The 26,235-nt window shown below is 37.5% G+C and overlaps 3 protein-coding genes and 1 long non-coding RNA gene across 9 annotated transcripts; 2 read left to right on the top strand and 2 right to left on the bottom strand.

Annotated features, from left to right (window-relative positions):
- The first annotated feature begins 1,171 nt into the window (after positions 1–1,171).
- LOC103723057 (14-3-3-like protein D) lies at positions 1,172–6,563 on the top strand. 2 transcript variants are annotated; one of them, XM_008813853.6, is made up of 7 exons: positions 1,172–1,365; positions 1,464–1,770; positions 1,859–1,946; positions 4,456–4,565; positions 4,655–4,803; positions 6,116–6,165; positions 6,298–6,563. In XM_008813853.6, exons 1-7 carry the CDS (start codon positions 1,293–1,295, stop codon positions 6,298–6,300), a joined length of 780 nt encoding a protein of 259 aa, XP_008812075.1. In that variant the 5' UTR covers positions 1,172–1,292; the 3' UTR covers positions 6,301–6,563. The 2 variants fall into 2 exon arrangements, with proteins under 2 accessions (XP_008812075.1, XP_008812074.1); XM_008813852.6 differs by having other exon boundaries at positions 1,173–1,365; positions 6,113–6,165.
- A 1,554-nt stretch (positions 6,564–8,117) lies between these two features.
- On the top strand, positions 8,118–9,566 carry LOC103723058 (uncharacterized). 2 transcript variants are annotated; one of them, XR_606569.6, is made up of 4 exons: positions 8,118–8,274; positions 8,457–8,494; positions 8,697–8,783; positions 9,347–9,566. It is a non-coding gene; the product is annotated as an uncharacterized LOC103723058 (long non-coding RNA). The 2 variants fall into 2 exon arrangements; XR_606570.6 differs by having other exon boundaries at positions 8,134–8,274; positions 8,346–8,494.
- Positions 9,567–10,971: 1,405 nt separating this feature from the next.
- On the bottom strand, positions 10,972–13,216 carry LOC103723067 (transcription factor UDT1). Its single transcript, XM_088722512.2, has 4 exons — positions 12,843–13,216; positions 11,531–11,701; positions 11,284–11,460; positions 10,972–11,189 (listed from the first exon to the last, which is right to left on the bottom strand). Exons 1-4 carry the CDS (start codon positions 13,077–13,079, stop codon positions 11,112–11,114), a joined length of 663 nt encoding a protein of 220 aa, XP_088578638.1. The 5' UTR covers positions 13,080–13,216; the 3' UTR covers positions 10,972–11,111.
- Positions 13,217–15,498: 2,282 nt separating this feature from the next.
- On the bottom strand, positions 15,499–24,630 carry LOC103723059 (polyadenylate-binding protein-interacting protein 9-like). Of its 4 annotated transcripts, XM_008813854.6 has the most exons (11): positions 23,984–24,624; positions 23,546–23,656; positions 23,303–23,347; positions 19,574–19,646; positions 19,364–19,476; positions 19,146–19,205; positions 18,921–18,968; positions 18,737–18,805; positions 18,321–18,554; positions 16,012–16,073; positions 15,499–15,926 (listed from the first exon to the last, which is right to left on the bottom strand). In XM_008813854.6, exons 1-11 carry the CDS (start codon positions 24,305–24,307, stop codon positions 15,869–15,871), a joined length of 1,197 nt encoding a protein of 398 aa, XP_008812076.3. In that variant the 5' UTR covers positions 24,308–24,624; the 3' UTR covers positions 15,499–15,868. The 4 variants fall into 4 exon arrangements, with proteins under 4 accessions (XP_008812076.3, XP_008812079.3, XP_008812081.1 ...); XM_008813857.6 differs by lacking the exon at positions 18,321–18,554 and having other exon boundaries at positions 23,984–24,630; XM_039129186.3 differs by lacking the exons at positions 15,499–15,926; positions 16,012–16,073 and adding an exon at positions 17,887–18,028 and having other exon boundaries at positions 23,984–24,611.
- Positions 24,631–26,235: the final 1,605 nt, after the last annotated feature.

The following is a 26,235-nucleotide window of genomic DNA, read 5'->3' as shown; positions in this document are numbered from 1 at the left end:
GTGTATATTACTTAATTATATAATGTGTACTGGTGTACATTATATTATGAAAAGTGTGTATCGATTTATCTACATATATATATTAGAATGTTGGATAACTATATTACTAGGTATATATTAACTAGCTATATACTATTATACTAGTGAATACCATATTATGTATTGATTTATTTGGAGGTATGTATTGAATTGCTGCTATGTGTGTATCGAAGAAGCTTAATCTATGCATCAAGAAGCCGATGAGTGTGTATTACTTGACAAGAAGAAAAAAGGATGCGACAGTCTCTATTAGTGTGCGATTTTTTTTTTTTTTTAAGTTATAGAATTGACAGATTTTGTTAGTAGGAGAAGTTCTATCTTTATTTGACTTTTAGATTTTCTCTTTAAGATGCGCCTAAGAAAAAATATGACAAAAAATGAATCCCACTTCTTACGATCTATTATAGTGCCCGCCTTATATAATTTTTGTTCCATAATCTATCATACTTCCACAATTTTTTATGATGGGCTGTAATGCCATGACATATTAGATAATCATTAGGTTCGGGTCTTAACATGAATCTCCCATATTGATACTCACAATCATCATACACAAACCTTCTAAACTTGAGATCTCTATTCAGAGTCCAGCACAAATTCGATCCTGGTTAGCACTATCCGTATTTAGTACGTAGATCTGGTCGGTCTCATGTTAACATGATAGGGCCAATCTCATCTTGGACATGAGATGTCACACCTTCCTTGTTAAAAACTTAACGTTATAATAATTATTCAACTCGATTGCAACACCATATCTCAGTGCAAATCCCTTAGATCTAGTAATGGATGTTTTGTTCCTCAGTCAAACTCTATCAAATCGAAATCTAGATCGATAACATTTATATTTAGAAATAATAGGTTTTCTTGACCCGAACTTTTGGATCCCCTAACTCCAGCTGGGCATACCCCACCAAGGAAGAATTCTAAGGCCTGAAGTCATCGAGCGCATCCCCCCTGCACAAGTCTTATCGTCATTTAATTTCCTAATATATATATAAAATAAATCCATCCTGGCTCCACGCCTCCACACTGTATATTTATGATCCTACGGTCGGAAATGCTTATCACACAACCTCTCAATACTATAACGTTTGGTAAGCCCTCCACACCCCACCCCCCCCCCCCCCCCCGGCCCTCTTTTTTTTTTTTTTTTTTGACCGCTTTTGCTGTCAATCGCCCGAAGCCAAGGGAAACAGAGGCAAGGCCGCGAAGAGGAGGAGGACAAGAGGAGGGAAAGTCGGATCGGATCTCCGATGGCGTCGCAGAGGGAGCGTGAGAACTACGTCTATGTCGCCAAGCTCGCCGAGCAGGCTGAGCGATACGACGGTAGGGTTTCGGCCCCGTTCCCCGGATCGCGAAACACTTGGGTTTCGATCCTCCAATCGGGCTTGGAATTAGGGTTTTGGCGCTTTGCTTTGGTGCAGAGATGGTGGAATCGATGAAGAAGGTGGCGAAGCTTGACGTGGATATGACCGTGGAGGAGAGGAACCTGCTCTCCGTGGGGTACAAGAATGTGATCGGGGCGAGGAGGGCGTCGTGGAGGATCCTCTCCTCCATCGAGCAGAAGGAGGAGGCCAAGGGTAACGAACAGCACGTGAAGAGGATCCAAGAGTACCGCCAGAAGGTGGAGTCGGAGCTCTCCAACATCTGCATCGACGTCATGACCGTGATTGACGAGCATCTCATCCCTTCGTCCTCTTCTGGGGAGTCCTCCGTGTTTTACTACAAGATGTGAGTCAGATCTGACAGCCCTGTGCTGGGATTCTGGTGGATCTTTTGGGGTTCTGGAGTGTCGAGTTCTTTTTTGGTCTTCCTGCAGGAAGGGAGACTACTATCGTTACATGGCTGAGTTCAAGACTGGCACTGAAAGGAGAGAGGCTGCAGAGCAGTCCCACAAGGCCTATCAGGTTAAAGATCTATATCAAACCCGTATCGTGTCTTATATGATATAATTAACTTCAAACCCGTATTGACTACTTGTCATAGAGCTCTATCACTTCTCCTTTTTTGTCTTGCCTAAGTAAGTTGCAATTGTTACAAAGTGGGCCATGTGTTCGAACAAGTATGCAGATACTCTAAACAAGTGCATTTACAACTTTTAAAGCAGTCGTACTTTCTTCGTCTAAACGAGTACTTGATTTAACGATTCTTTCCAAAAGGCGTGTAAAAGAGGCACTCTTTTAAAGGATATGTATATACACACATGTATGTATGTATCTATGTATGTATAATATGTATGTGTATATGTATGTGTTATGTATAATATGTATGTATGTGGATGTTCCTCCCTATGGGTAGGTATCTAGAAGGAGTTTCAGTAGAGCTATATAGTGATAAATTGTTGTTAAATCATGTTTCTTTGTGTGGATGCCTTGTCTAGAGGTGATGACTATTTCCGTTAGTAGTAAAATAAAGTAAAAATTTCTCGGGTTGCTTTTGATAAATTTAATTGGAAGTAGTTTTATACTTCTTATAAGATAATAGTTGACTATTTTCCACAAATTCATAGTAGATGGACATGTTGCACTGGCATTAATGTGGTGAATATAGAATAATAGATTAGAATACTTCATTGGACGCCCCTCATTGGCGTAAGAAAGTATTATTATTTTATATGGTGTCCAGTCAAGTTTATGTACGAATAATCACTTTTTCTCTAATTGTTGATAACTTGATATAGCTTGTAGTCGGCATCTATTGGTTTTACTGCAATTATATTTTTGCATGAGTGTGACATAATTACAATAGTTCTGAGATTAAGTTAGTAACAATGAAGTGGTGTAATGAGATTATTCTTGAATTTTTTTTCTTTTAAGTTACCTGTTGTGAGAACTAGTTTAAAATCCAGAGGTATTGGATTATTTGATTTATGGTGAGAACAGTTGGAGCCTGTTTATCGGAACTTGAGTCAGTTATTAAAATTCAGATTGAGCTTGTAATGCCATTAGTTGTTTATAATTATGATGAGTCTAGCACTTTATAGTTATATAGTAACTTGACTCAATGCCCATATAAGTTTGTAAGACCGTGCTTTATTATTTTGTTCTTGCTATTTATTTTGTAAGGACTTATGAACTGATCATCTTAAAGAGTGATTATTTATGTATGGTAGAATGATCACCGAGATTTGTTAACCAATCCTATTTTTATGTTCACCTTGTTGGCTCTAACCTGACAAGGGTTTTATTATCATCTAGGTCCAACCTCTGTTACTTATCTTTTCATAGGGATTAATTTGTCACTATGGGCTAGCGTCAAAAGCAAGACCATCTCAGACAGAATCTGAATATATATTTCTCTACATTTATTTGATATCCTGCTCAAGATTATTGAATAGATTGTTTTGAAAAACATGAGCCAGCATTTAGAATTTGGGGTATTCTTGATTATTTTTTTCCCATGATTTTTCAAAGGTTCTTGGGGCATTTTAAAAACCAAGTCGTATAAAGTTTAATAGGTCAATATTTGCTATTTTTGGATAAAGAAACTAGATTTTTTTTTCCTTATCTCTAATTGGAGCATCGTTATTGTAAAAAGGTCTGTGCTGCTTATTGGTTATCTTGAGGAAGTTTTGATTAAGATTGTCTATATATTGATCTGTTTTTCTCTATATATGACACTAATGCAAGTCTATCAAAGTTGAATTCTTGGGAAAATTTCCACGAAGAGCTAAATTTTAACAATGTATTACTAAATGGAAGGCATATTCATGCTGTCACTAAGCAAGAACTCGACTTAAATGCTAATTGAAGGTCGAGACAAAACAAATTAATGGTTAAAAGTTGTTTTAGAAATTGCTTTGTTGGTTGTTAATATTTACATGCCAAAAAAGGTTTCTGTTGTCATGTTTTAACTCATTTTAGAACAGATGGTCCTTAACGGGGTTGTTTAGAACACAAGATTATGATGCAGTTTTCCTCTAACTGAATATCTCAAGCACCATATCTAAGGGTTACAACAGTGCCTAATCTGCTAAGGTTTCTGATATGCATAAATCGAAGTAAAATTCTTGGAGGGCATTGATGTGGCATCTATCCACTATTGACATTCTTTATTTGGGGAACAGGTTCTGAATGGAATGCATCTCTTCATAGAGCTATTACAGCTGTATAATCTAACCCAAAATAAGTTTGTTAGAAATGCTTTGTGCTGTTTTGTTTTTCAAGTTTTTTATCCATAATTCTTTTTGAAATTTTAATAGCAAATAATTATGGAGTAGTTCTAGTTGATTAATTTTTTTATCGTCATGCTTGGATTAGCACACTGTTTGGTAAATCCAGATCTATGGCTAGAATTTTTAATTAATATATCTTTTTTTGCTCTATAAATGGATGCCAGCATATGTTTTGTATTACAATTACTAATCTTCACCAAAAAGTAGCGACCTGTTTGTGTGCTGATTCTTAATTTCTACAGGCGGCTACCCGTACAGCTGAGGCAGATCTGTCTCCCACACATCCAATTCGACTGGGTTTAGCATTGAATTTCTCTGTCTTTTATTATGAGATTATGAACTCACCTGAAAGGTATTGGTTACTTAACAGAAGTGAAATACTATGCATGTTGTATATCCTACTAGTACTACAGATTGATGTTACCTTAACTTGCATTCCAGAGCCTGCCACCTTGCCAAGCTAGCTTTTGATGAGGCCATCTCTGAGCTTGATTCACTAAGTGAGGAGTCTTACAAAGACAGCACATTGATTATGCAACTTTTGAGGGATAATCTCACCCTGTGGACCACTGACATTCCAGAGGATGGAGGTAATAGCAATTCTATTGTGGGGGTTGTGCTTCCAGCAGGTCCTTTGTTTTTCAATGAGTACAATGAAGACATTATTTTAGTATTCTATCTTGTTGTGGGACATTATGGTTATGGTTGCTTGTTGCTGTGGCATCTCAGGTTAAAAACTATGCATAAGCTTCAGGATAGTTCTGTTTTCCTTTATTGTTCTAGATAAACTTTTCTTTTGTAAGTTATTTGGTTAAATTTTTAAATATCATGGTTGGATGTCAATATGCTGCATAGGATTTTGGTGATTTTTTTTAGAGACTCTGAGGTCTAAACAACCAAAACCTTTCTTTTATTGTTCTGTTCACAGTGGCTTCGATGTTACCCCTTAAAATTTTCCGTATTTTTCATCTATTCTATTTTGGATACACAAATTAATTAATTAGGCCAGTTATGATGCTAGCGAATGGTGTGGATTCACTTTTGAGTCACAAAGCTGCAGGGACTATATGTTGCACAGCTGATTTCCTTATTACAGAAATAGAAAAACAAGTCAGAGAACATGGCTTCATGAATTGAGAAGTAATAAATAAACATAATAATGCATCCTTCCATTTCTTTTAAATTGTGAGACCTCTTTGGCCCGACTTTGCAATGGACCAGAACTGAACGAACGACTTTTGGGTCAGTTGTCACCTCCCATTCCAGCTGTGTTTTTGAATTGAGTAGGAAGGCGGTACCTTCTTCTGACTGTTTTTTGACGATTATGATCAAATATGATTGCATAAGGTATGGAAGTTTTTCTCACAAAAAACGTAGCATTCCAAAAGATTTCGCATCTGTCATGAGGTCTTTAGAGGGAGTATTTTCCTTTCTGTAGGTGGATTTTCATGTCAAATGTGCTTATATTTGTTTAGGAGAGTGATAATATTTACCTAGAAATGATTACAAAACTTTTTGTTGTAAAATGCAAGTTTTAGTGGCAATGACTTTTGATATTGTAGAAAGTTTTCTGGTTCCCGTATTTCTAATCTAGCCTTCTTAATTGTTGTGATGTGCTCCCTTGATTGGCTTTTGTTCAAAGCATGCCAAAATTTATTTCTTCTTTTTTTCTTTTGGTTGAGGCAACGGCATCAAAATTATTTCTTCTTACAAAATGCAAGACTCCATCTTTCCTTCTATATCTGGAATTTTAGTCTGATCGCTTTCTGACATTTTCTAGCTCATTGAACCCAGACTTTAAGTTGTTTAAGCTGCTGCTGCTGTTATTATTATTATTGTTATTAGGAATTTTTTATCAAGATCTTTGCCCTGATTAGTGGTGTCATTCTCTGGCTACAGCAGAAGATGCGAGGGAGGGTACTGGAAAGGCTGGTGGAGCAGAGGATGCAGAGGTGGTTTATCGTCTCTTTTTAAATTTGACAATATATTTTATTATTTAAGTTAATAATATTATGAACTTTGTGTAAGCTAGTTGAAATTGGCGATATTTAGTGTTCTAATCTCTGATTAATAATTTCTTTCAGTGACTCCGACCATTCTGGAGCCTTGCCCATACATAAGGATGGTGATGCTGCAATTAGTGTGCCTGTGAAATTCTAAGTTTCTAGTTTTCATTCTTATTTCTTTAGTTAATTTTAGTTTGACTGTGGCTGCACGATCCTATTTGCGATTTGTTTGGAAATCATTAGTGTCACTGTCTGAACTAGTGATTGGAAGCATGGTCTGGCTGCTTTACAAAGTGATTTTAAGTTAAAAAGTGATGAATCAAGGTTCAGCTCTGTTTAATTTCTACGAGTTGTCATATGTACTATTTTTAGATTGGGAAGTATCTTTAGCGTGGTATGCAAACTTGGTGGAAAAATTTAGGGCTGTCATGAGTTTGAAGTTGCGTATTTAGTAAGATAAATTCTTACAGGCTTTGCTGATGTTTCTTGATATAGTTCTTGGTTAAAATTTAACGGTCAAAATGGACGTATGAGTATCACATCCGTTTGAAAATTTATGTGGATGAATATTTGTCAGAGGAGAATTAAATTTAGGGGATCAGGATGAATGCTGTGATAAGCAGCGATTGTTACCACTTTTTGTAACAGCAACTCTCATATGTATGTGCGTGTGAGAGAGAGAGTTCCTGGTAGTATGATGTTAATGATTTTAGACATCAAACGTTTATCATTAATGGCGATTCAATATTGCTGGCATTTGATATCTTTCTACCACAGGACTTGTTTACAAACATTAACAAATTCCTGAGCAATTATCATCAATAACCCATCACTCTACACCTTGTAAAGGCTTTATGACATGATTTGCTTCTCTTTTGGTCTGTAAACTACTCCAAATTTCTTTGATCACGGGAAGTTAGACTTTATTCCTACTAAATCCTCATTTTGATTATACTAGAAACATGAGGAAATTGATGCCCATTCAACTGGGATCACTTTTCAAAGACCTTACTTGTTTTCCTCCATTTTCCATCTTTTATGCTCTTCTTCTCCTGTGCTCGATGCTTAAAGCTCCTATTATGACTGTCATAATAAAACAAAAGGAAAAGAAATTTAAAGCAAATATTTAAAATAGGATTTTTTGAATTCACTTTATTTTGTGTATAAACCTTTCAATCCTTCAATTTTGCATATTGGCGCGTGAAAAGATATCCTTGAATTCCAAGTCATTGTAGTTCTGTAGATTCTAATTAGATTTTACATTTATGGAATATTCACTAATGGGCAATCAAATCTTTAATAGTTTGAAATAAGTTGATTGTTTTATCCTAAAATTATAAAGAGTTTATATGCACAAAGCTCCTAAAATGCTCTTAATTTATGTTTTTGGTCTCTTGATTTATTTGGAATTGAACATGGTACCTATAAAGACAGGATTTAAAACATATATATCCCTCAATTGAACTACTAGTAGAACATATTTTCATCCCTTGGCATACTCCTCTCCATCCCCTTAAAATATTAGAGGCTTTTTATTGTCATTTAGCCAGAAAAATTCAAGTTTTAGATATCTTCAAATAAGCATTATGTTGTGTCCTAGAATGTTTCTAGACACGACTTTGAAAAATGTAATAGAAATTCTAATTCATAACTCTAATTCTTTGAATTTTAATCAGTATCTTTATGTCATTGTCTGTCATAAGTTACAATTGTAATATGTAAATTTAAAATATTTTTATATATTAAAAAATATTGTCTCACATTTATAAAATATATTAAAGGAGAGTTCAAAACTCTCCTTGCGACAAGTGTCAAACATCACTTTTTTTTTCCCCCCAGGAGAGTAGGAGACCAGAACTCCCGAGCATGCGATGCACCATGCTATTTTCATACACCATGTCTTTCTATTTTCATACACCATGTCTTTCTTCCTCTTCAACCTTTCCTCCCCTCCGTTTGTCAGAAGCTATAACGGAAGATGAGTAAACCCTAACCCCAATCTCGGACGAATGGCGAGCAGCAATCAGCAGCAATCTACCTCGAAGAGTTATCAAGGTACTCCTCCTTGCCCAATCCAATTCCCTTTCCCATCTTTTCTCTTACGTCCTTACGTCCGGATTTCTAAGATCTTGGGCGGAAGAGCGTTGGCCTCGCGATACGAGGGGATCTCACCTTCTCTCCTTTCCCTGCGCTCCTCTGCTCTCTGATATCTAATTCTTGACCCCGTGAACTCACAGGAAACGCAGCAGCTGCTCAGCGAACCAGATATGTACCTGTACTCCTCTTCTTCTAATCTTGCTTTCCTTTTTTTCTTGATTTCTTGCTTATCTTCTTGGTCAATTGAGATGGGTGTAAAATATCTTTAGGTTTTCTGGGAAATCTTATGGCTGAATTCCTTTTCGGGGTACTAGGGTTTTCCTGATCGATTTTAGATTAAAGTTAGGTTTTGGATGATGGATTGCCATCTTTTCTTTCAGCTCCTGGGATCGGTGCCTCTCCGTCTGAAGACAACCTGCGCTACTTCAATGTTATGATCCTTGGTCCGAAACAGTCTCACTTTGAAGGTGACTCACTTGCTAACTGCTGCGATTTCTTCATTACTGGAAAATCTTCTTCTTCTTCTTCCTTTTTTTTTTTAATCTCTCTTTTGTTGGATTTTTTAGTAGTTTCTTGATTTGGTTGGTCAAGCATTCATGCTGTTTACCTTCTTTCTTAATACCGATATATTTTCGGTGGTCTATACGGGCAGTTGCCTTTGCCTTGCTTAGAGAGACGGGTTGTTTGCGATTATATAGACATCTAGCGGGTTGTTTGCTGGTTACCTTCTTTTCGAGGAATAGCTTAAAATATGCGATTATATAGACATCTAGCGGGTTGTTTGCTGGTTCCACTGATATTGCCAAAGAATAAAAAGCTGAAGAGTCAGTTGTTTCCTAGAAATGGATGCACCATGTATCGTTTTAGATTCCAGCAAACTTTAATAATCAAGATTATTGTTGCTTAATCTGATAAAAAATCCTATCTTTAAATCATCAAGTTTATTGTTGCTTTATCCACTTAATCCTATTTTCGACCTCAAACAAGTATCATGCAGTGCACATACTCGTTATGGTGACTATGATGACAGGTGCTTATTTTGAAGTTGAAGAATTGCATCGTGATAAGGAGCAACTCGATATATTTCCAACAAGATTGAGGAGCCATAATATATACTAGTTGTAGTAGTGGAAGTCCAATGGAGCAACCATGAAGGCCTGAAGAACAAGATTCTTGTTCACGTGACCATGTAGAGCACCTTCTTAGCAAGTTTATCTATTTATACTTAAGCAAACTTTTTCCAAGAAACACATTATTGATGTAAACTGGAAACAGATGACCATGAAAAGAGAGACAAGGTGATGAAGGAATAAAATTGGTGATTTTCTGGGTTCAAACTGTCCTAGGGTGTTAGAAAGTCATAACTTAGTCTTTGTTATTAACAGAGAAGTAAAAGCTTGACTGGGTTTAGAATTTAACTTTCAGGTCTATCTTTGGTGTGCACCAAGGGTTCCTCTATTGAGCAGACCAATCCTTAATTAGTAGTACAAACATCAAATTGAAAGGAATAGCAGGAGCCTAAATTGTGTGAGGGTTTCATATTCACTTCATAATTTTCTATAAAACTTGATGAAATGTCTTTTGATACTGTATCCGTATTCTCCCTCTGGTACAAAATGGACTGAAGAATATGTTATTTTGTGTATTGAAACAGAGAAGTTCATGGAATTTTCCACATGGTATTTTGCAAGGGAGATCTTGTTCTTTTCATTTCTGTGCAGCAACCCTCTTAGTACGGTTAGAAATTCAGAATTATGTATGACCTAGCACTAGAACACTCTATTTAGTTAAGATAAGGAATAAAATTGAACACTGTACATGTCATACAAAATATTATGTCCATGCTTGTTTTTATAATAGAAGTGGTTGTTGTCCTTTTATGTTAACTAAAAGAAGAGGGCTCATTGCTTCTAGAGAGCTCAAAACACAGTCATTCTCTGTGAACCCAGGCATGATTTTTGAGAGTTTCTCCTAAAATATGGAGTTTTTTTTAACTGCCTTGCTATGACTTGTTAATTTTTGTTAATGCTAACATCCAATGATCATAGATCGGAAAGTGCTTATGGATGAGGGGCTTGTTCCTCTGTGATTAGTTGCTTAATTTTGTCTTCCGAATGGTTAACAAAAATATGGCTGCTTATGGATCGGGACGTACTGAACCGGACCGATCTGTTACCGGCACAGTTCAATCCATCAATTAGAAACAGAGGGAGAAGAAGAGAGGGAGAAGAAGAGAGAGAGAGAGAGAGAGAGAGAGAGAGAGACTATGATTTAAATGACAGGCCTCAGGTTGGGTCACACATTAGTAATGGTTGTGCTTGAAAGTGCCTTTAGTCTATGATTTAGATGAGTAAATATGTTCTATGTACTGACTGAATATATATGCAGAATTCTCATATGGTGAAGCAAGTCATGCATATAATACTGACAGAATTTGTTGACTCAAAGTCATGCATATGTGAACCAAAAGACTGATCTGCTCATATTTGAGAAACAGATTTTTTTAACAGAGTTTAAAAGGATCCTTGAAACCAGAAATAAAGCAGAAAATAACATTTGAAGACCAAATTTAGTCCATAGATTGTTGTCTTAGCCCTTTGAAACTTGAATAATTCATAATCCCTAGTTAACCATTAACTGTTCATCTCTTGTTAGAATTTTATAAAGCAAGAGAATGAAGCTGTTCCAATGGACATCTGCTATAAAGTGAATATTTAGAAATCTTTTCTAAAAAGCAACATGAATTGCAAGGTCATTGTGGTATAACTTATAGGCATTCATCATCAATGGCCGTCTTAAGTGTCTGCAGCTCCAACAATTGCTAACAGAAGCTTCCTTAACTCGGTCACAAGAATCTCTCCATCATCTTTCACCTATATGAGAAAACCACAAAATTATTCCCAACAATTTCATCGCAAAAAATCTATTAGCTAAGAGCAAGGCTTACAAATGGAGTAAAATTCTCACATCAAGGCTGAATACACTGCGAGAAAAACCAGAGAAAGTTGTGGAGTTAATGTTAGTCACTTCCACGCCAAAGTTGCTGATGGCTTCCAACAGTTTGGCGAACCCAACGTGTTTGTTCTCACTGATGATCATAACATGGTACTTATTTTTCCCTATAGGGCTCAACTCGACCTTTCTCTGTGACCACCAACAATGGAATTCATTAGGATGATCTCAGATGAAATCAGAAAACAAGAGATCAATGTACCTGGCACTGGATGGTCATGGGCGGAGCTATGGTTTCAGTGCTTGATTCACTCCCTTGCTTCTCAACCTCCTCGTCAGGAGTCTTTGAGAGCTCCACTTTCAGGTCATATACTTGCTTCTGGAGATGTTTGATGTAATCCATTGCATCAGTGAGGGTTGACTCCTTGCTCATCTGAAACACTATATTATTTGTATCAGTTGAAGACCTAAACAGATGTACTCCATACTACACTCCGTTAGGCTGATTGTATTTTGACTAAACATATCCAATGAACTTATTCAAACACTCAGAAGGACTGTCCATGCTAGTCCCGACTCCTTAGAGAGACATCACTTCAGGATTAGGAAAATTAACACACTGCCATCATCTATTCCCAAAAAATTTACCCTGTTTATTATCTTCAATCCTTTGCATCATGATTCTCCAAATAGAATTTGACTCTTTTGGAGTTGAACTCCCTACAAGTAAGTCTCCCCTAGACTTTTTGAGAAATAACCCCCTCGATTTCACCATATATGAACAAATTACTAGAGGTTTCTGATATCTATGAAACGACCATCTGTATGTTGGCCATTCGTTCTACAGTCTCGTAGGATGGCATGTGAGAAAAGATTGTAACTAGTAGGGTAATTGAGAGAGTTCCTGGAAAAATAATAATAAAAAAAAGATAAAAAGTATCCGACTAATGAAAAACATGGGGGAATTCCAAGAAAAAGAAAAGGCCCAGACTTATTATAGTAGTCCATTTAGATGGGATAGGGATGACAGAAGAAATAAAATCTCACATTTATCTAGGAAAATATCTCACATACAAAAAAGCAAAACCAAGGTGAACAAGAGGAATAAAGAGAAATTATCTTTGATTTCGATCGATAGATCATAACCATTTATTCTTTACATGTGCAGCACAGGTGCAAGATTTTAGATACTAAAATTCCAGCTTTATAATCGCTACTCCATTTCAAAGAGTGATTTTGTGCATTTGAAATTTGTCCAGAAGTCATAGGAAATCAAAGACTTGACTTGAACTTGGCCGACCAGTAACTAAAAAAGTTTGATCACCAGAGCTATCTATGTTGCTTCAGGCAGCCTTTCAGAAATCTGTATATCCATCAATAGACACGCAAATTTAGGGTTTGGAAAAGCTTGCAACGACATTAAAGATAACGATAGACAGGAGAAAAAGGTGAGCAAACGAGGATTAATAGTCGAACTGAAGTGATGAGGACAAGGTATGATGGGTTATGGTTTTGTCTGTGGACTGAGAGTTATCAGCAACTGCTTCCGATTTAAACGCGAAGGGCGTCATTACCTTGGTAATCTTGGGGACCAGAGCTCTGAGGGAGAAGAGCTTGTTATTTAGCTTGGTCCTCCTCCTCCTCTCTGCCTCGAGGTTCTTGGACTTGTACCTCATCTCACCCATCTCCATGACCACTGGCTCGGTGCAGTCATCACCACAGCCATCTAGCACCGAATCCACAAACTCCATCAGGCTGGGCTCCAGGGATGGCCCGGCGACGCGATCGTGATCCCTCGGGCGGCGAGGCATTGGATGAGCGGAGACGAGGCCTCTGCGGCAGCCAATGGGGAAGGAGGAGGAGGAGGGTCTCTTAGACTCTGGCCACTGGTCGTCCTTCAGCAGAGAAAAACGCTTTTATGCTTTAAGGCAGCAGCAGAAACAGTTTAGGCTTAGGAATCTCATGGCTTTGTGCTTGGAGGGCCGTACTCTGTTCCCTTTCCATTTGGAAAGATGGGGTTTCGCGGGAGCAGTTTATACGGTTGAAGGGACTATGGTTCTGGTGTGCTTTACCAGCGGTTTATCAAAAGTACTTCTTCCAATAAAACAAGGAAAGATGGACACGTGTCTCCTGGTAAAGATGCATGCAAGGTTAAGGTGCGAGTGATGGGGGGAACAAATTTTTCACCATGCACGTTTTGTGCGCGCAAAAGGAGTACGGGCGCTTCGTTAGTTAGCTTCGAAGATGCCTTCCCCTCTCTCTCTCTCTCTCTCTCTCTCTCTCTCTCTCTCTCTCGCTGCGTTTTTGGGCCAGTTAGGACATTAACTGGACTCATTGGCTTACATTTCTGGCTGGAAAGGTAGTGATACAGCTAGTTTGCGTCCAATCACCGCCAGTTTAGCTCTGCTTTCTTCCAGCATCTACAGCGAGTGAGTCGTCCATTAAAGTGGATTCAGGCTATGAACTGACACGAGCATTCAATTTCAATCAATTTGCATTGGGACGAGGATCGATCCTCATGTTCTTGCAAATTGGTGCATGCCATAGGGTACAGCAGAACCTTGGATCTCTTACCATCAGGCCCATCGCATGGCTGATCTCATGTTTCTATAGGTTCATAGCAACTTCATCGCACATTTCATTTAAAGAAAAGAAAAAAAATGGCTGCAAAATCTGCTTCGCCTTGTAGAAGCAGGTGTTCTTGACATTAACAATTCACTGTGTATGTTCCAACGAGGAAAACTTTGGATGGTTATCGCACATGATGAATAGTTTCATGCGTCGGAACTCACTTTCACAGATATGATCTTTTTTCAATACACTTTTAGTTACTGTTTTTGGCAAATAAACCCCTTTTTTTACGTGCTTTTATTTTTCTGTAAACAGTTCCCCGAATCGCTATTCCAGATTCGCAAAGATTAAATTGGATGCCCATCCAAGGGAACATGTGGATCCCTTGGATGGGCTTCCTACAGAAGCATACGGCCATCCAATGGAACGGGAGCAGGGAAAGAATTTTGTCAAAAGATAAGAATTTCGATAGAAAAATAATAGGAATTGTCCATATTTGGATTAGGCCCAAGTGGATTCTGAACTCTGAAGCGGTCAGTGCAAGGACTCCTTTTTTTTTTTTTTTAAATTTCCCAGGGGATGGCCAGGGCAGGATCTTGGGTGAAGCAAAACTAAGAAAACCAACTCGCCCTATTCTCCGAAGAATAGCGCTTCCTGCATTAAAGCCCCTTTCAAGTTTCAAGTTTCAGTTTCGAACCACCAGTTGCCGTGCATGGGGCATGAAGCCCGCTTTGGCACTCGTCCCGGGAAAGCGCTGGGTCGAACCCAGCTTCATCCAAGTGCTAACATTCCTCTGGTAAATTTGATACAATAGTTTGACAACAGATGTCAAAAATACTTGAATTATGGACTGTAGAACAAGCATTTCGACAGGGATGCTGGATTGCTTCAGCAAAAAGCTGGAAAGTTAAATGAAAACAAAGTTTCCAAAAAACAAGATACTTAATTATTATTATTATTTTTTAATCAGTGACACTTGATTTGTCCTGTTACCTTTACGTAATTATGGTTTTAAGTAAAATTTTCAACCGAAAATCTTGAAATCCAGTTTTCTTTCTATTATCAGTTTACCATTGCTTTCAGAAGATGTCTGGCTTACAAAAGGTGGGTCCTCGCAGTCAGTAACGGTAATAATTAAGGGCTCGTTTGGTTCGCGGAAAAAGCAGGAGGAAAAGTGTGGTCAACGGAAAAGTAATGAGATGCCTCTTATTTGGTTGGAGTTTTCAAAAGAAAGAGACGAAAAAGTTGTATTCCCATGGAAATATGATTCCCACATTTCATGAGAAATAGGCAGAAATCACTCAATTTTTATTTTTTCCCAAAAAAGCCCTTCAGCATTAAAAAAACATTAAAGACTTAATTTTTATTAAGGGCGTTATACAAATTATACATAGCTTTTCTAGAAAAGTGGATGGTCATCCAAACATAAACACTTTGAAAATTTATCATTTTCCCATGATCAACCAAACATGCCAAAAGTACTTTCCTAGGCATTCTCTTTCTAAAAATCTGTTTCTCAGGAATCATATTCCTAGGAGAGAAAATGCTTCCTACGAACCAAACGAGCCCTAAAGAAAAACAAATTTCCCAGTCTGCAAGGAAACCGAGAGAGAGAGAGAGAGAGAGAGAGAGAGAGAGAGAGAGAATTATAGGCAGATATCACTAAAAATGATTGTGGGTGGTGATAAAACATCAATAAATTGCATAGGTATCTGATGAGCTTGGTTTAGGCAATCGCTTACCCCCAAGATAAATAAGATCATCCACAGAAACTAATATGTTGCCTACTAAGTTTGTTTGGCGGTCTGAGCAAACAATAACAAATAAAACAAGGGTAGAGCCGGACTACAAAGTTACAAGAAAGGTCTCATTCGAGGCTATAGCCTGGAGGAAGGTGGGTCATGTCAGGTTTCAGAACATGTTCTTTGCTGATAACCTTTTTATGCAAATGCAGCAGTTTATCAGCCTTCCAGAACAAAGTCTCGCCTTATGGAATCGTCCAGTAGGCCAGTGGGCAGCCAAACACAAGTCAGTGTGGTGTCGCTCGAGGTACACGTGGCCTTACCGGAGTCTTTGAAGGACTCACCCTGAATAACCCACAAAGCCAATGAGTCATTACAAAAGTTCCAACAAATCTGAATGCATCAAGCAATTGAAGATTGGGGAACATGCCTGATAGGAAGAGATCCCAAAATCATGCCACTGCAATTCAGAGCATGAATAGCGCTTTCTGCCTGCCATCAATCAAGATACAAAAGTGAAAATCTTAGAAGATGCCAGTAGAAAACAGAAATAGAATGATTACCCATCACCCTTCTGCTAGACTACCAGTCAAGCACTTCGCTTAAGCTTGCACATGTGAATATAGTTAATACCGAAGTGTCTAACGATATAATATATGTTGGAGATGAAATTAGCTAGAAGCTTACTCTATCATGAAAGAAAACTGTGATCTAAGTGGATTTATTTGCCTTTTTCAGGAATCTCTCGTACCCTGAAGGAATTATGACCTAAAAACCATTGTGCATGCCCTAAAACTGAGAAGCTTCGCGAGTAACATCGGATAATTACAAGAGTGAAAAGGGATCCATAAAAAAGGGCAGTAGTTATCTGCAATTCTGCATACAATAACAGGTAGAAATCTTTCAACGTATCCGTACAATATATATAGATAGAAGTACTGATATTATTCTGTTGTTCAAAACGACAGAGATGCCCTCAAATAATTCGGCCACGAGAAGTTTTACTGCAGAGGTGTGAAAGACAAATGTTTCTTTCATCCTGAAAAACAACTGCAGTCTGAGCGAAAATATCCTTTTTAATGCATTACTCCTGCCTTAAACTTCTTTATACCACTTTACATGTCTTTGATCCAACATATAAGAACTAATACCTGAGAAGAAATCTAGGTTGCAAGATTGAGAAATGGAAAATTAGTGGCTAACTATCTACTTGGGTATCTCTGAGATTGCCTTGTAGATGCCACTGTAGATGCACGCATGCCATGCGCTTGTGTGAAAAATTGGAGCCATCTATAGTTAAAAAAAAATCAAAACTATATGGTAGGCAGTGAGTTCGCCCATATTGATAAGTAGTAGAACCACCATCCTAATAGAAGGGACTGTTGAATATGGGAAAGCAACAGAGGGGGCATCAACTAAAGGATTTGACAAGAGCATATACAAATAATTGGTCTTTCAAAAGTAAGCATCTAAGAGTGAGAGAACTCCAGAGAAGGGGAATGAATTACAATGGCATCTTAGAAATTACGGAAGGGATAGGTGAAGCATATAAAGCTTTCAAGATAACCAAAATGCATAAGAAGAAGAGAATCCAAACAAATAAGATACACCTCAAAAAAACACGGCATACCCAGAGAAATGTATACAACCTTGCATTTATGTCTAATGAATATACAGACACATCAAGGAGAGAGCTTTTCCAAGGGAAAGTGACGAAAGGATTAACCAGAAGGTACAAGGACATGTTGAAGGAAAGGAATGTAGGTACTCAAACTCAAAGGGCACAAACCTAACAAGAAGCAAGAGAAAAGCAGTTACTGAAATGGAGGTCCAGATGGCTTCAAGCCATAGTTGATAAAGCACATACAGGAAAAGGCATTCAAAAGATCTCAAGAATGCAACGATGCTTCAGAAAAGTGACTCTGATCATCTTAGCTTATGCCACATGCCAACATATTATGAGAGAAAATGATGTCATGAATTTTGTGTGCTTCATCAAAACAAAAGGCCAAACCACATCTAGATCATGATGGTAAAACCCCCAGCAGTGCAACAAATATCATATAATGGCACCATTAAGAACCGAAGAAAAATCTAAAAACATACACAATGAGAAGGGACCAGCAATAATTAGAGTGATATTTATCAAAAATCAGAATGAACCAAGCCAAAGGGGCCATTTTTTCTTTCATTGAATGAAAGAGCCAAAAGTTAGAGCCAGTGCTAAGACAAATTATAGCCCCTACAGTCTGAGATGAAATATCCATAACCATATGCATCAAACAAAATAAAGCCTAAAGGCATGAACTCAAAACACAATTTGATGCCTCAGATTAGAGAAAGACAGGCATGGAAGAACTAAATATAGCAAATTGGAATGTGCACATTCCAGATAATAAATCCTCTCAACCCTACAATCAGCTCCAATCCTCTGACCTTCACAGATTCTACACATAACAAGAAGGAAACAACATGGTCTATCACAAGATATGTTCTAAATTAATAGAAGTCACTATTAAAAACTGAGGAACAAATAAGACATCTGGAAAAGTTAGCCGCTAGGATGCAATTATAAGGTGATCGACCTATCCTATGACATAATGGAGACCAACTGTGATATGGCTATGAGAATTGGAAGATTCCGCAAAACCAGCTATCAGACTAGATGATAAAGATAAATGTATTTATGCTACAAGTTAGGTAGTCTAAATCTTCTACAAGATGCAAACTTACACATACCATGAGTAATAAACGATGACCCAAAAGCAGTGACCAACATAGACCTATAGCAACTGCATTCAACAAAATTGCTTCTGTCCCAAGTGTTGGCATAGCATGAAGGCTTTCACACCATATGGGAAGGAAAGACAAATGGGGGACTGGAGCGGGCCCCACTCTATCTATCCACACCCACCCACCCACCCCCCATCGCGCCCCCGCCCCCGGGGCACGCTCTCTTCCAAACCCAGTTGCCTGCTTCAAAAGCAATAATTGGATTTTATGGGGCATCAAGAGCAATCCTAAAATGCAAATGATTTTGGACTGGTCTAAGATGCAGAGGAAGAATGACCTGCTTATGTACAGCTTCAATACCTAAATAATTTTATATATGAAATGAATTTCAGTCATGAAAAATCAAATTCATGTATGATTACCTGAACGAACTCAACAAAGGCAATCCGTGTGGAGTGCACATTATCTCCAAGAAGCCTCAAACGAGAAACCTGTGTGAAACAAAAATGCTATCTAATGATAAAAACTCTACAAGCTTAATCATCTTCATTAATTGATCAGAAAGACTTCAAAAAAAAAAAAAAAACTAGTTTGAGGGGTGCTCACCTTGCCACAACATTGTTCAAAGAAAACCTTTAAATCTATTTGAGTAACCTGCACAAGAAGAAAAAGGCTGTCACACAAAAAAAAAAGCTATCATTAAAGCTTATACTGAACTGCAATCACTTGCATAATCATCTGTTCAAGTACCAGTTATCTTTCTAATAGACCTTGTAATATGCCTGTCAAAAGTGTAAAAACTGGAACCGTAACACAGCAGAATTTTCATACCTTCTTATCTATGTTTGTACAATAAACTGTCCTTACAACCATCTCCTTTTCATCCTCAGACTGTATCCAGTCACAACATTAAGAAATATTTCAACCAAAATGAAGTAATAGTAGGAAAAGGGTTGCAGCACAATCTCCATAAGCGAACAGGTATAAGCATAGACATGAAAAGATGTTACTCATTTCTCTCAAAGAGAAAAGATGTCACTCATGCTCACCCGAGGAAGAAATTTAGGATTGACAGGCAAGATGGCAGTCTTTGATGGTAAGACTCTGAGAGGATAGTAACCTAGCACAGTCCCGCAAAGATTCAGTGCTGCTCTTGCACCATCTGTCAGAAAAAATTCCACCATGATGATCTATAAGATGCATGGAATCACCAACGATTCAAATACATCTATGGTGATCAGGCTATTGAATGAACTTACCCTCATCAGCAAACTCTATAAATGCAAATCGTAGAACTGAATGGGGACCACCACAAACCCGGCAATCAACTACCTTCATTACAAACATGTTAGAATAGTCAAAAGAAGTATAGGTGCAATGATAAGTACCAAATCAGCCTTTATTGACAATTATACTCTGAATTTCTATTAAGATATAAACAGAAACTGAACAACAAATATCTAGCATCACCATCATCAACTATAACAACAGATGTAATATATGAAGAAAAATAAATGCACTCTAACTTGGGATAAAAAGAACTTGTTTGGAAAAGAAAAAGGAAGCATCTCTGAAACCAAGCATGCTTGGGGTGCACAGGACTAAGTTAAAGTGTATAATAATCAGAAGAATGGAATGAATGAAAGTTAAAATTTCTTAGCAACCTAAAAGGTGGCGTAGTGTATGAGCCTTCCACCACTGCAAGGTCCGGAGAGGGTCAAAGACATGCGGCCTTGCCCCCAAATGCAGAGAGGTTATTTCCATGTTTCAGATCTATGACACCCAGGCCACAATAGATCGGCCTTACCATTGCACCAAGGCTCACCCTCAAAATTTTCTTAGCAACCTAATTCTAAAAATTAATAGTTCATTAAGTTTTATTTTAACAAGTTCTGGAGAAACTTCTCTTTTCCATCTTCAAAAAAAAATTACTTCTTGCAACTCTTCTCCATCTTCTAGAACATAATTACTTCTTGCAACTCCTTGAAAATTTGTGTAGTGTTGACTGGTAAGGCCCATTCAAGAGTTACTTTTGATGGAAGACAAAACTCATAATATTCCTCAATTCTCACAAATAATTGAAGGATATCATTTGTCATGCAAGCTTCCATAATCAAAGAATATGAGGCCCCGGCATCATGAGTTACTATATCATAACCTTTTGTTGCCCCTTCTAGCAACAAGTAATTCTCTGGAAAGCCTTTAGTCAATACATGTTTTGACATGTACCTGTACAACTCCGGTTAATCAATCACAGTACAAACCCAACATTTATAGTTTTTCAATCAAAACACAGAGAAAACATATAAAACTGCAACTGTTGAAAATCTTCATTTAACACAGCAAATCTTTTCTCCAAGATTTTGGTTATCGTGGTGTGGCTCATGAGGGCCAAACTGATATTATTGTGAGCGTCACTGGGATACAGTTTCACATACACAAAGCACAACTGTGTAGCACGATGAGAGAGAGAGAGTGCTATTGCATACAACACATAGCACATAACTCTGTGTTGATGGTATTTTAACACCGCCAGTCAATGACCCTTCCAGAGTCTTAATTAGATGAGCTAGACCCACTCCTGACCAAAGTCTAACACTACAGAAAACTTCAATGGAAAAAATGATTGTTCCACATCTTCCTTGTCTTGCTCAAGATATGTCTGATAGCCCTAATTGCCCCTTCACACTATGGTGACATTCCCAAGTCTAGAAAATATCATATAGAGGGTCTCTTGCACATTTCTCTTCTCCATATTTTTCAATTGCTGCCCTCAACCTATCCAGCAGAGTTCTGGAAAGCAACCATGTTTTCTCGATTTTAGAGTACACTTCCTAGGAAAGCCTTACATCATGCTAAGGGTCATCTGTTTCAAGTTTTTGTTGTTTTAGTCAAAGTCTAAATGCTGTGTGTCACCTTCTCTTTTCTTTTAAGCCTCTTCTTTTTTTCTCACCCTAAACTCTTGGGTTCATATTTTACCTTGACCTGTTGCGTGATTTTTATTCTCATATTTAAAGACATCCTTTAGTCCATCTAACATGCAGCACATTTACTTAAGAATAATCTATACCACCCTTTTGAATCTATCCAATTTCTTGGTCTTAAGCCCAAGGTATGTTTGAGGTTCTGCATGCTATGTAAGTAGTCATATTGGATTACATGTTACTTAAAGGACCGTAGCCCATTATAATTGGCATGTATTAGGCTACCATCTCCAATAAAAATCATTGCACAGTTACAACCCTTTCAACAGTTGCTCCACGAATATTTATCTTCAAGAGTCATCAAAGTTCAATGCTATTGTATTAGCAAATTTTCTTAAAGTTAAATATTGTAGCATTTCTTCTATTTGTATAGATATGGTAGAGGGGTGCATCTAATTTTTTTTCATCCATTGGTTCCCAGTTCTTCAGCGCGGAGCAAAGCAGTTTGGTAGCTCGCAAGGCTCATAACCTTGAGGTCATGGGTTCAAATCCTGTCTCCACAACATTTTTTTGTCAAAATTAATGGCCATTTTTTTCTTTTTTAGGGGGTAGACAAAGAAGGGGGAAGATAGAACTACTATATTAGCTACTATACTACATATGTTTAAAGTTTAAACTATATCCTTTTTATTGGACAAAATTATATTTTTAGGTGTAATTCTGTTACCTAGTAATTAATGACCATTTTTTCCTTTTTTGGGGGGGTAGACAAAGAAGGGGGAAGATAGAACTACTATATTAGCTACTATACTACATATGTTTAAAGTTTAAACTATATCTTTTTTATTGGACAAATTCTATAGTTAACTATAAATGAACATCACACTTGTATCAACATGAGCTTCAAAATCTTGTGAGCATAAGCATGAGAACCAATATGTTAAACATAGACAGTGTTTAAAATGTCCTTCAACTTATCATGTAATATTATGTGATCCTTTTTCCCAGTGTAATTGAGCAAATATTATCACCCATCTCCAATTGCTTAGGCTAATATAAAACTGAGACCCCTTGATGATTTAATCCTAGTTCAAAACCATGTCTGACTAGTTGGGACATTAAATGAAGCAATGCCTCATAACTGAAAAAATCTCAACAGCAACAAGCCCTTCCATAAGCATGTAGATTATGCATTAAACAAGAAAAAAAAATCATTTTAACACAGGAGTCTGTACAAATCATCTGGTCCATACAAGACCATGAATGTTTGCACATACAAGTAGTAAGCTACTTGCAAAAGTCAGGAATTCCAACTGACAACAAATCTAAAGTTGAACATAGTAGCCCCAGCATTGCTAACCTCACCATTGATAGGCCAGCCTTAACAAACAATATTCTAAATATGAAACCATTAATTTTAGCCTCTAGTACAAAGAAGTAAAACAAAGATAGTTGCCTTTTCTGATTTTCTGAGATTTAAAATAAATAGCTTCACAGATTAGCATTCAATAAAAAAACAGATGCATCTAACGCATAGAAGAATAGAGGAGCAAACAGTGTAAAGATCACCAGAATTTTTTTTGATTTAATAAAACCATATAAAGAAATTACTATCTCTGGTGGTTTCAAAATTATTATTTCATTCTTAATGCAAGGAAGTTCGACAAACATCTTCTAACAGTTGATCGGAATATATAGACAAGTCCCTGCTGACCATATTTACTTTATGAGCATACATTCCGACACTGCCGAAAAACATGAAAATGATGACAACTTTAAAAGATGATCCAAGCAATCTGTTATATGAGAAAAGCACAAAACTAGACAATCTGCAGAGCTAGATAACTCTTACCAAAAGAAATATCTTTTTCTGTTAAATTTCAAAAACTGGATTAAAACGAAAGAAATAATAAATTTCCTAAAAGTATAAAGAATTGCCATGCACTTGATGTAGCCATGTATTTCATTCTACTGTGATCAACTGCATAATTACAACACCACATCATACACATCACATCCTGCAAATTTGTATAACTTCTGCAAGTTGCAGACTGAGAGACTTACTTGCCCACAGGTAGCAAAAATTTCAGCAAGCGTCTCCTCAGTAACCTGAAATGTTATTAAGTAGAAGGTTCAGAGTAGCACAATGCAGAATGGAATCAGATAATTAGTAACATTAGCAGCACAAAACCAGCCAATCTTTTGAAGTCGCGTATAACCATGTAATAATAATAAAAAAAAAACAAGAATAAAAAGAAGAGGAGGAGGGAGAATCAAAAGAAAAGTTTCTTCTTTTCGTGGGCTCACAAGCTGATCAATGTCAGAAACATATACAGTTCGCCTGATGCTGTCCTCCCGCACAGATCTCCGGGCTCTATCATTCATCCTCCTCCGCCCCTGGTTATAGCCATTCCTCCTCTGGATAGAAAAAAAAAACGAAAGACATGAAAGTTTTTAACGCCCGGGAACTTCATCCACAGAAATTTCTCTTCGCGGAGTCTCCGAAAACTAAAATTTGACCGAGAAAATTGATAACTAAATACAAGAAACATGATAGAGCACAACAATCTCTATCCAAATTATCCCATTTTCCTTAATCTGTTCTCATAATCCAAGAAATAAATGAAATTTTTGAAAGATACAGAACCCAAAACCCTGTAAAATCCACACCCATACGATCTATATCACAAATTCAGACAAAAAACAAAAAAAAATAAAGCAGGAGCAAAGAATCAAAACCCGTACTCTGCGATTCGGCTGATTGCTCACCGATCCATCGCTGCTCGAGTCCTTATTGCTCCCATTACCAACCTGATCATTATTATTGTTATAATCGGACGCCGCCACGAAAATGGGCGCATCAGCGGAGAGCCGCCCGTCGGGTCTCCTCCCCACGCAGGCGGCGGCAGTAGAGTAAGACGACGGGAAGAACTCCTTGGCGGAGGGGTTCAATTTGGAGAGCAGATCCACAAGCTTCCTCACGTCCCGCTGGTACTCTGTCTCCGCCGCCGCTGCCGCCGACGATCGGTGGATGTCCGACCCGATCGCGTTCTCCGCCACCGCAGCCATTTCCGTTTCCGGCAAAAACTCAGCAATCCGACGCCGCAACGAATTCCCCCCACCAATTCGATCGAAGGAAAAAACAAACAAAAAAAAAAGACGAAATTTGGCAACTCCTCTCGCGTCCCTTCTTTGGCTTCTTATTTTCGGAGGAGGAAGGCGTGAGATGGCAAAATGGGAAGAGAGAGAGAGAGAGAGAGAGAGAGAGAAAGAGAGAGGAAAGCGTGATGAACCGAAACGAGGAGAGTGAGGGGAGCGCTCTCGATCGCTATCGCTAGAGAAATAGAAAGCAATTTCTAAATGGCCGTCAATAGAGAGCAATTTCCAAATTGCGAGTCTTTCTATAATTTTGTTCTACAACTTTCTAGACACAAGGGAAAATTTTATGGAGACAACGTGTTGGAATTAAATAATACTTGCAGGAAAGCATTTACGCGAGTTTTCTTTTCCTTTTTCCCTTTTTTTTTTTTTTTTTTTTTGCCCTTTTGGGCGATGAGTAATTATATTTACGGAAGCTTCGGTCAGCTTGGTTGTTCAGGTCGTTACAGTTTGGCAAGCATGCGTTGAGGGGACGGGGATTTGTAGGGATTGTCAGTTTTTTACCCTAGATTTTGTTCTTTTTCTTTTTTTTTTAATATTCTGTCCAAGCTCTTCGTGTATAACAGATTTGTATGAAAGGGTAAAAGGTTAACTTGGATCAGTAAGGCTCATGAGTTTTTTAGTAAATCATGGTAACATTTCTTAGAGGGGAGGGAAGGTGGGCTATTGGGTGGTATGTTCATATTATATATAATTTTAGATATGTTTGGTTCACAATCGAAATTTAAATTGGAATAAATTGAAATAACCACATCTTTCAACATATTTAGTCCGTGACTCAAATTAAAATCGGAATCGAAATAAAATTTAAACAATAAAAAAAATAAAGATTAAATTTTGAAGAATTAGAGTATTTTTATTTTTTTTTTCTATATCGATATGAGAATGAAACTCTCTTCAACTAAATGGCTGGAATTGAAATCACTCATTTCTGTTTTAATTATAGAATCCAACTTTCTTCGGCGTATCCTAATATTAAAAAATAAGAATGAAATTATGAAATGGATGTGCGTTGGCTCACGTAAGAAAGTCACATTGAAAATCGTTCCCGAAAAGCTTCAAACATCTTGACGCAATCATATATCGGCCTCTCGTGATATGTGAGAAGAGGAGTGTCGTCTTTGATGGGTTTGAAAGTCGCATACGTTTGTTATTTGAACGGTGGTCCTGTTCTTTTCGTAATAGCCTCCACATTGACTCTTTTTTTTCCCATTCCAACATACTTATTTTATTTTTTACCATCCTAGAACAAGATAGGGATATGTTTGAAAAGGATATGGGCATCCATGCAAGAGAAGGTGGTACTCTTACGAAAGGTCAAGATCATATATAAGAATTTGATCATATATGAGAGAGACCATGGAATATAAGCCAAGCATAAGCTTCAAAGGGATGTGGTCATCCATGAAAGAGAAGGTGGAGATCCTACAGAAGTTTATAATACATATGATCAGGAAGCATACATTAATGGAAGAAGTTTGGTAGATGATTTGTGTGATAGTTGCCGGAATCTCACCTGGAGTTTACTCTAACCACAAGTTTGGAAAAAATAGGAGAAAATGATGAACCTTCACTTGATATTGGTCTCTATCTGGTCATCCGAATTTGCATGAAAATCGGCAATGTTTGATTTGGGAAATGAGTGATGGTGACTGTGGCCCCCTTAAAGGATATAAGAGATTTTAAAAAGGAAGGAGAGAGCGCAGGCAAATTTTTTTTTTTTTTAGCTTTTCTTTCTTTCATTCATTATAAAACGAATCACATATCTCTATGCCAACTATCCTTATCTCAACCTTAATTAATAGCACAAATCAATAGAGAGATTAGTGATCAGCTCC

The sequence above is a fragment of the Phoenix dactylifera genome, chromosome 5, assembly GCF_051530095.1.
Source record: "Phoenix dactylifera cultivar Ajwa chromosome 5, Ajwa_hap1_PhDact_Kaust_v1.1, whole genome shotgun sequence".
NCBI classification, from domain to species: domain Eukaryota; kingdom Viridiplantae; phylum Streptophyta; class Magnoliopsida; order Arecales; family Arecaceae; genus Phoenix; species Phoenix dactylifera.
Note: the sequence above shows the minus strand (reverse complement) of the source record. Positions and strands in the feature narration are given on the sequence as shown.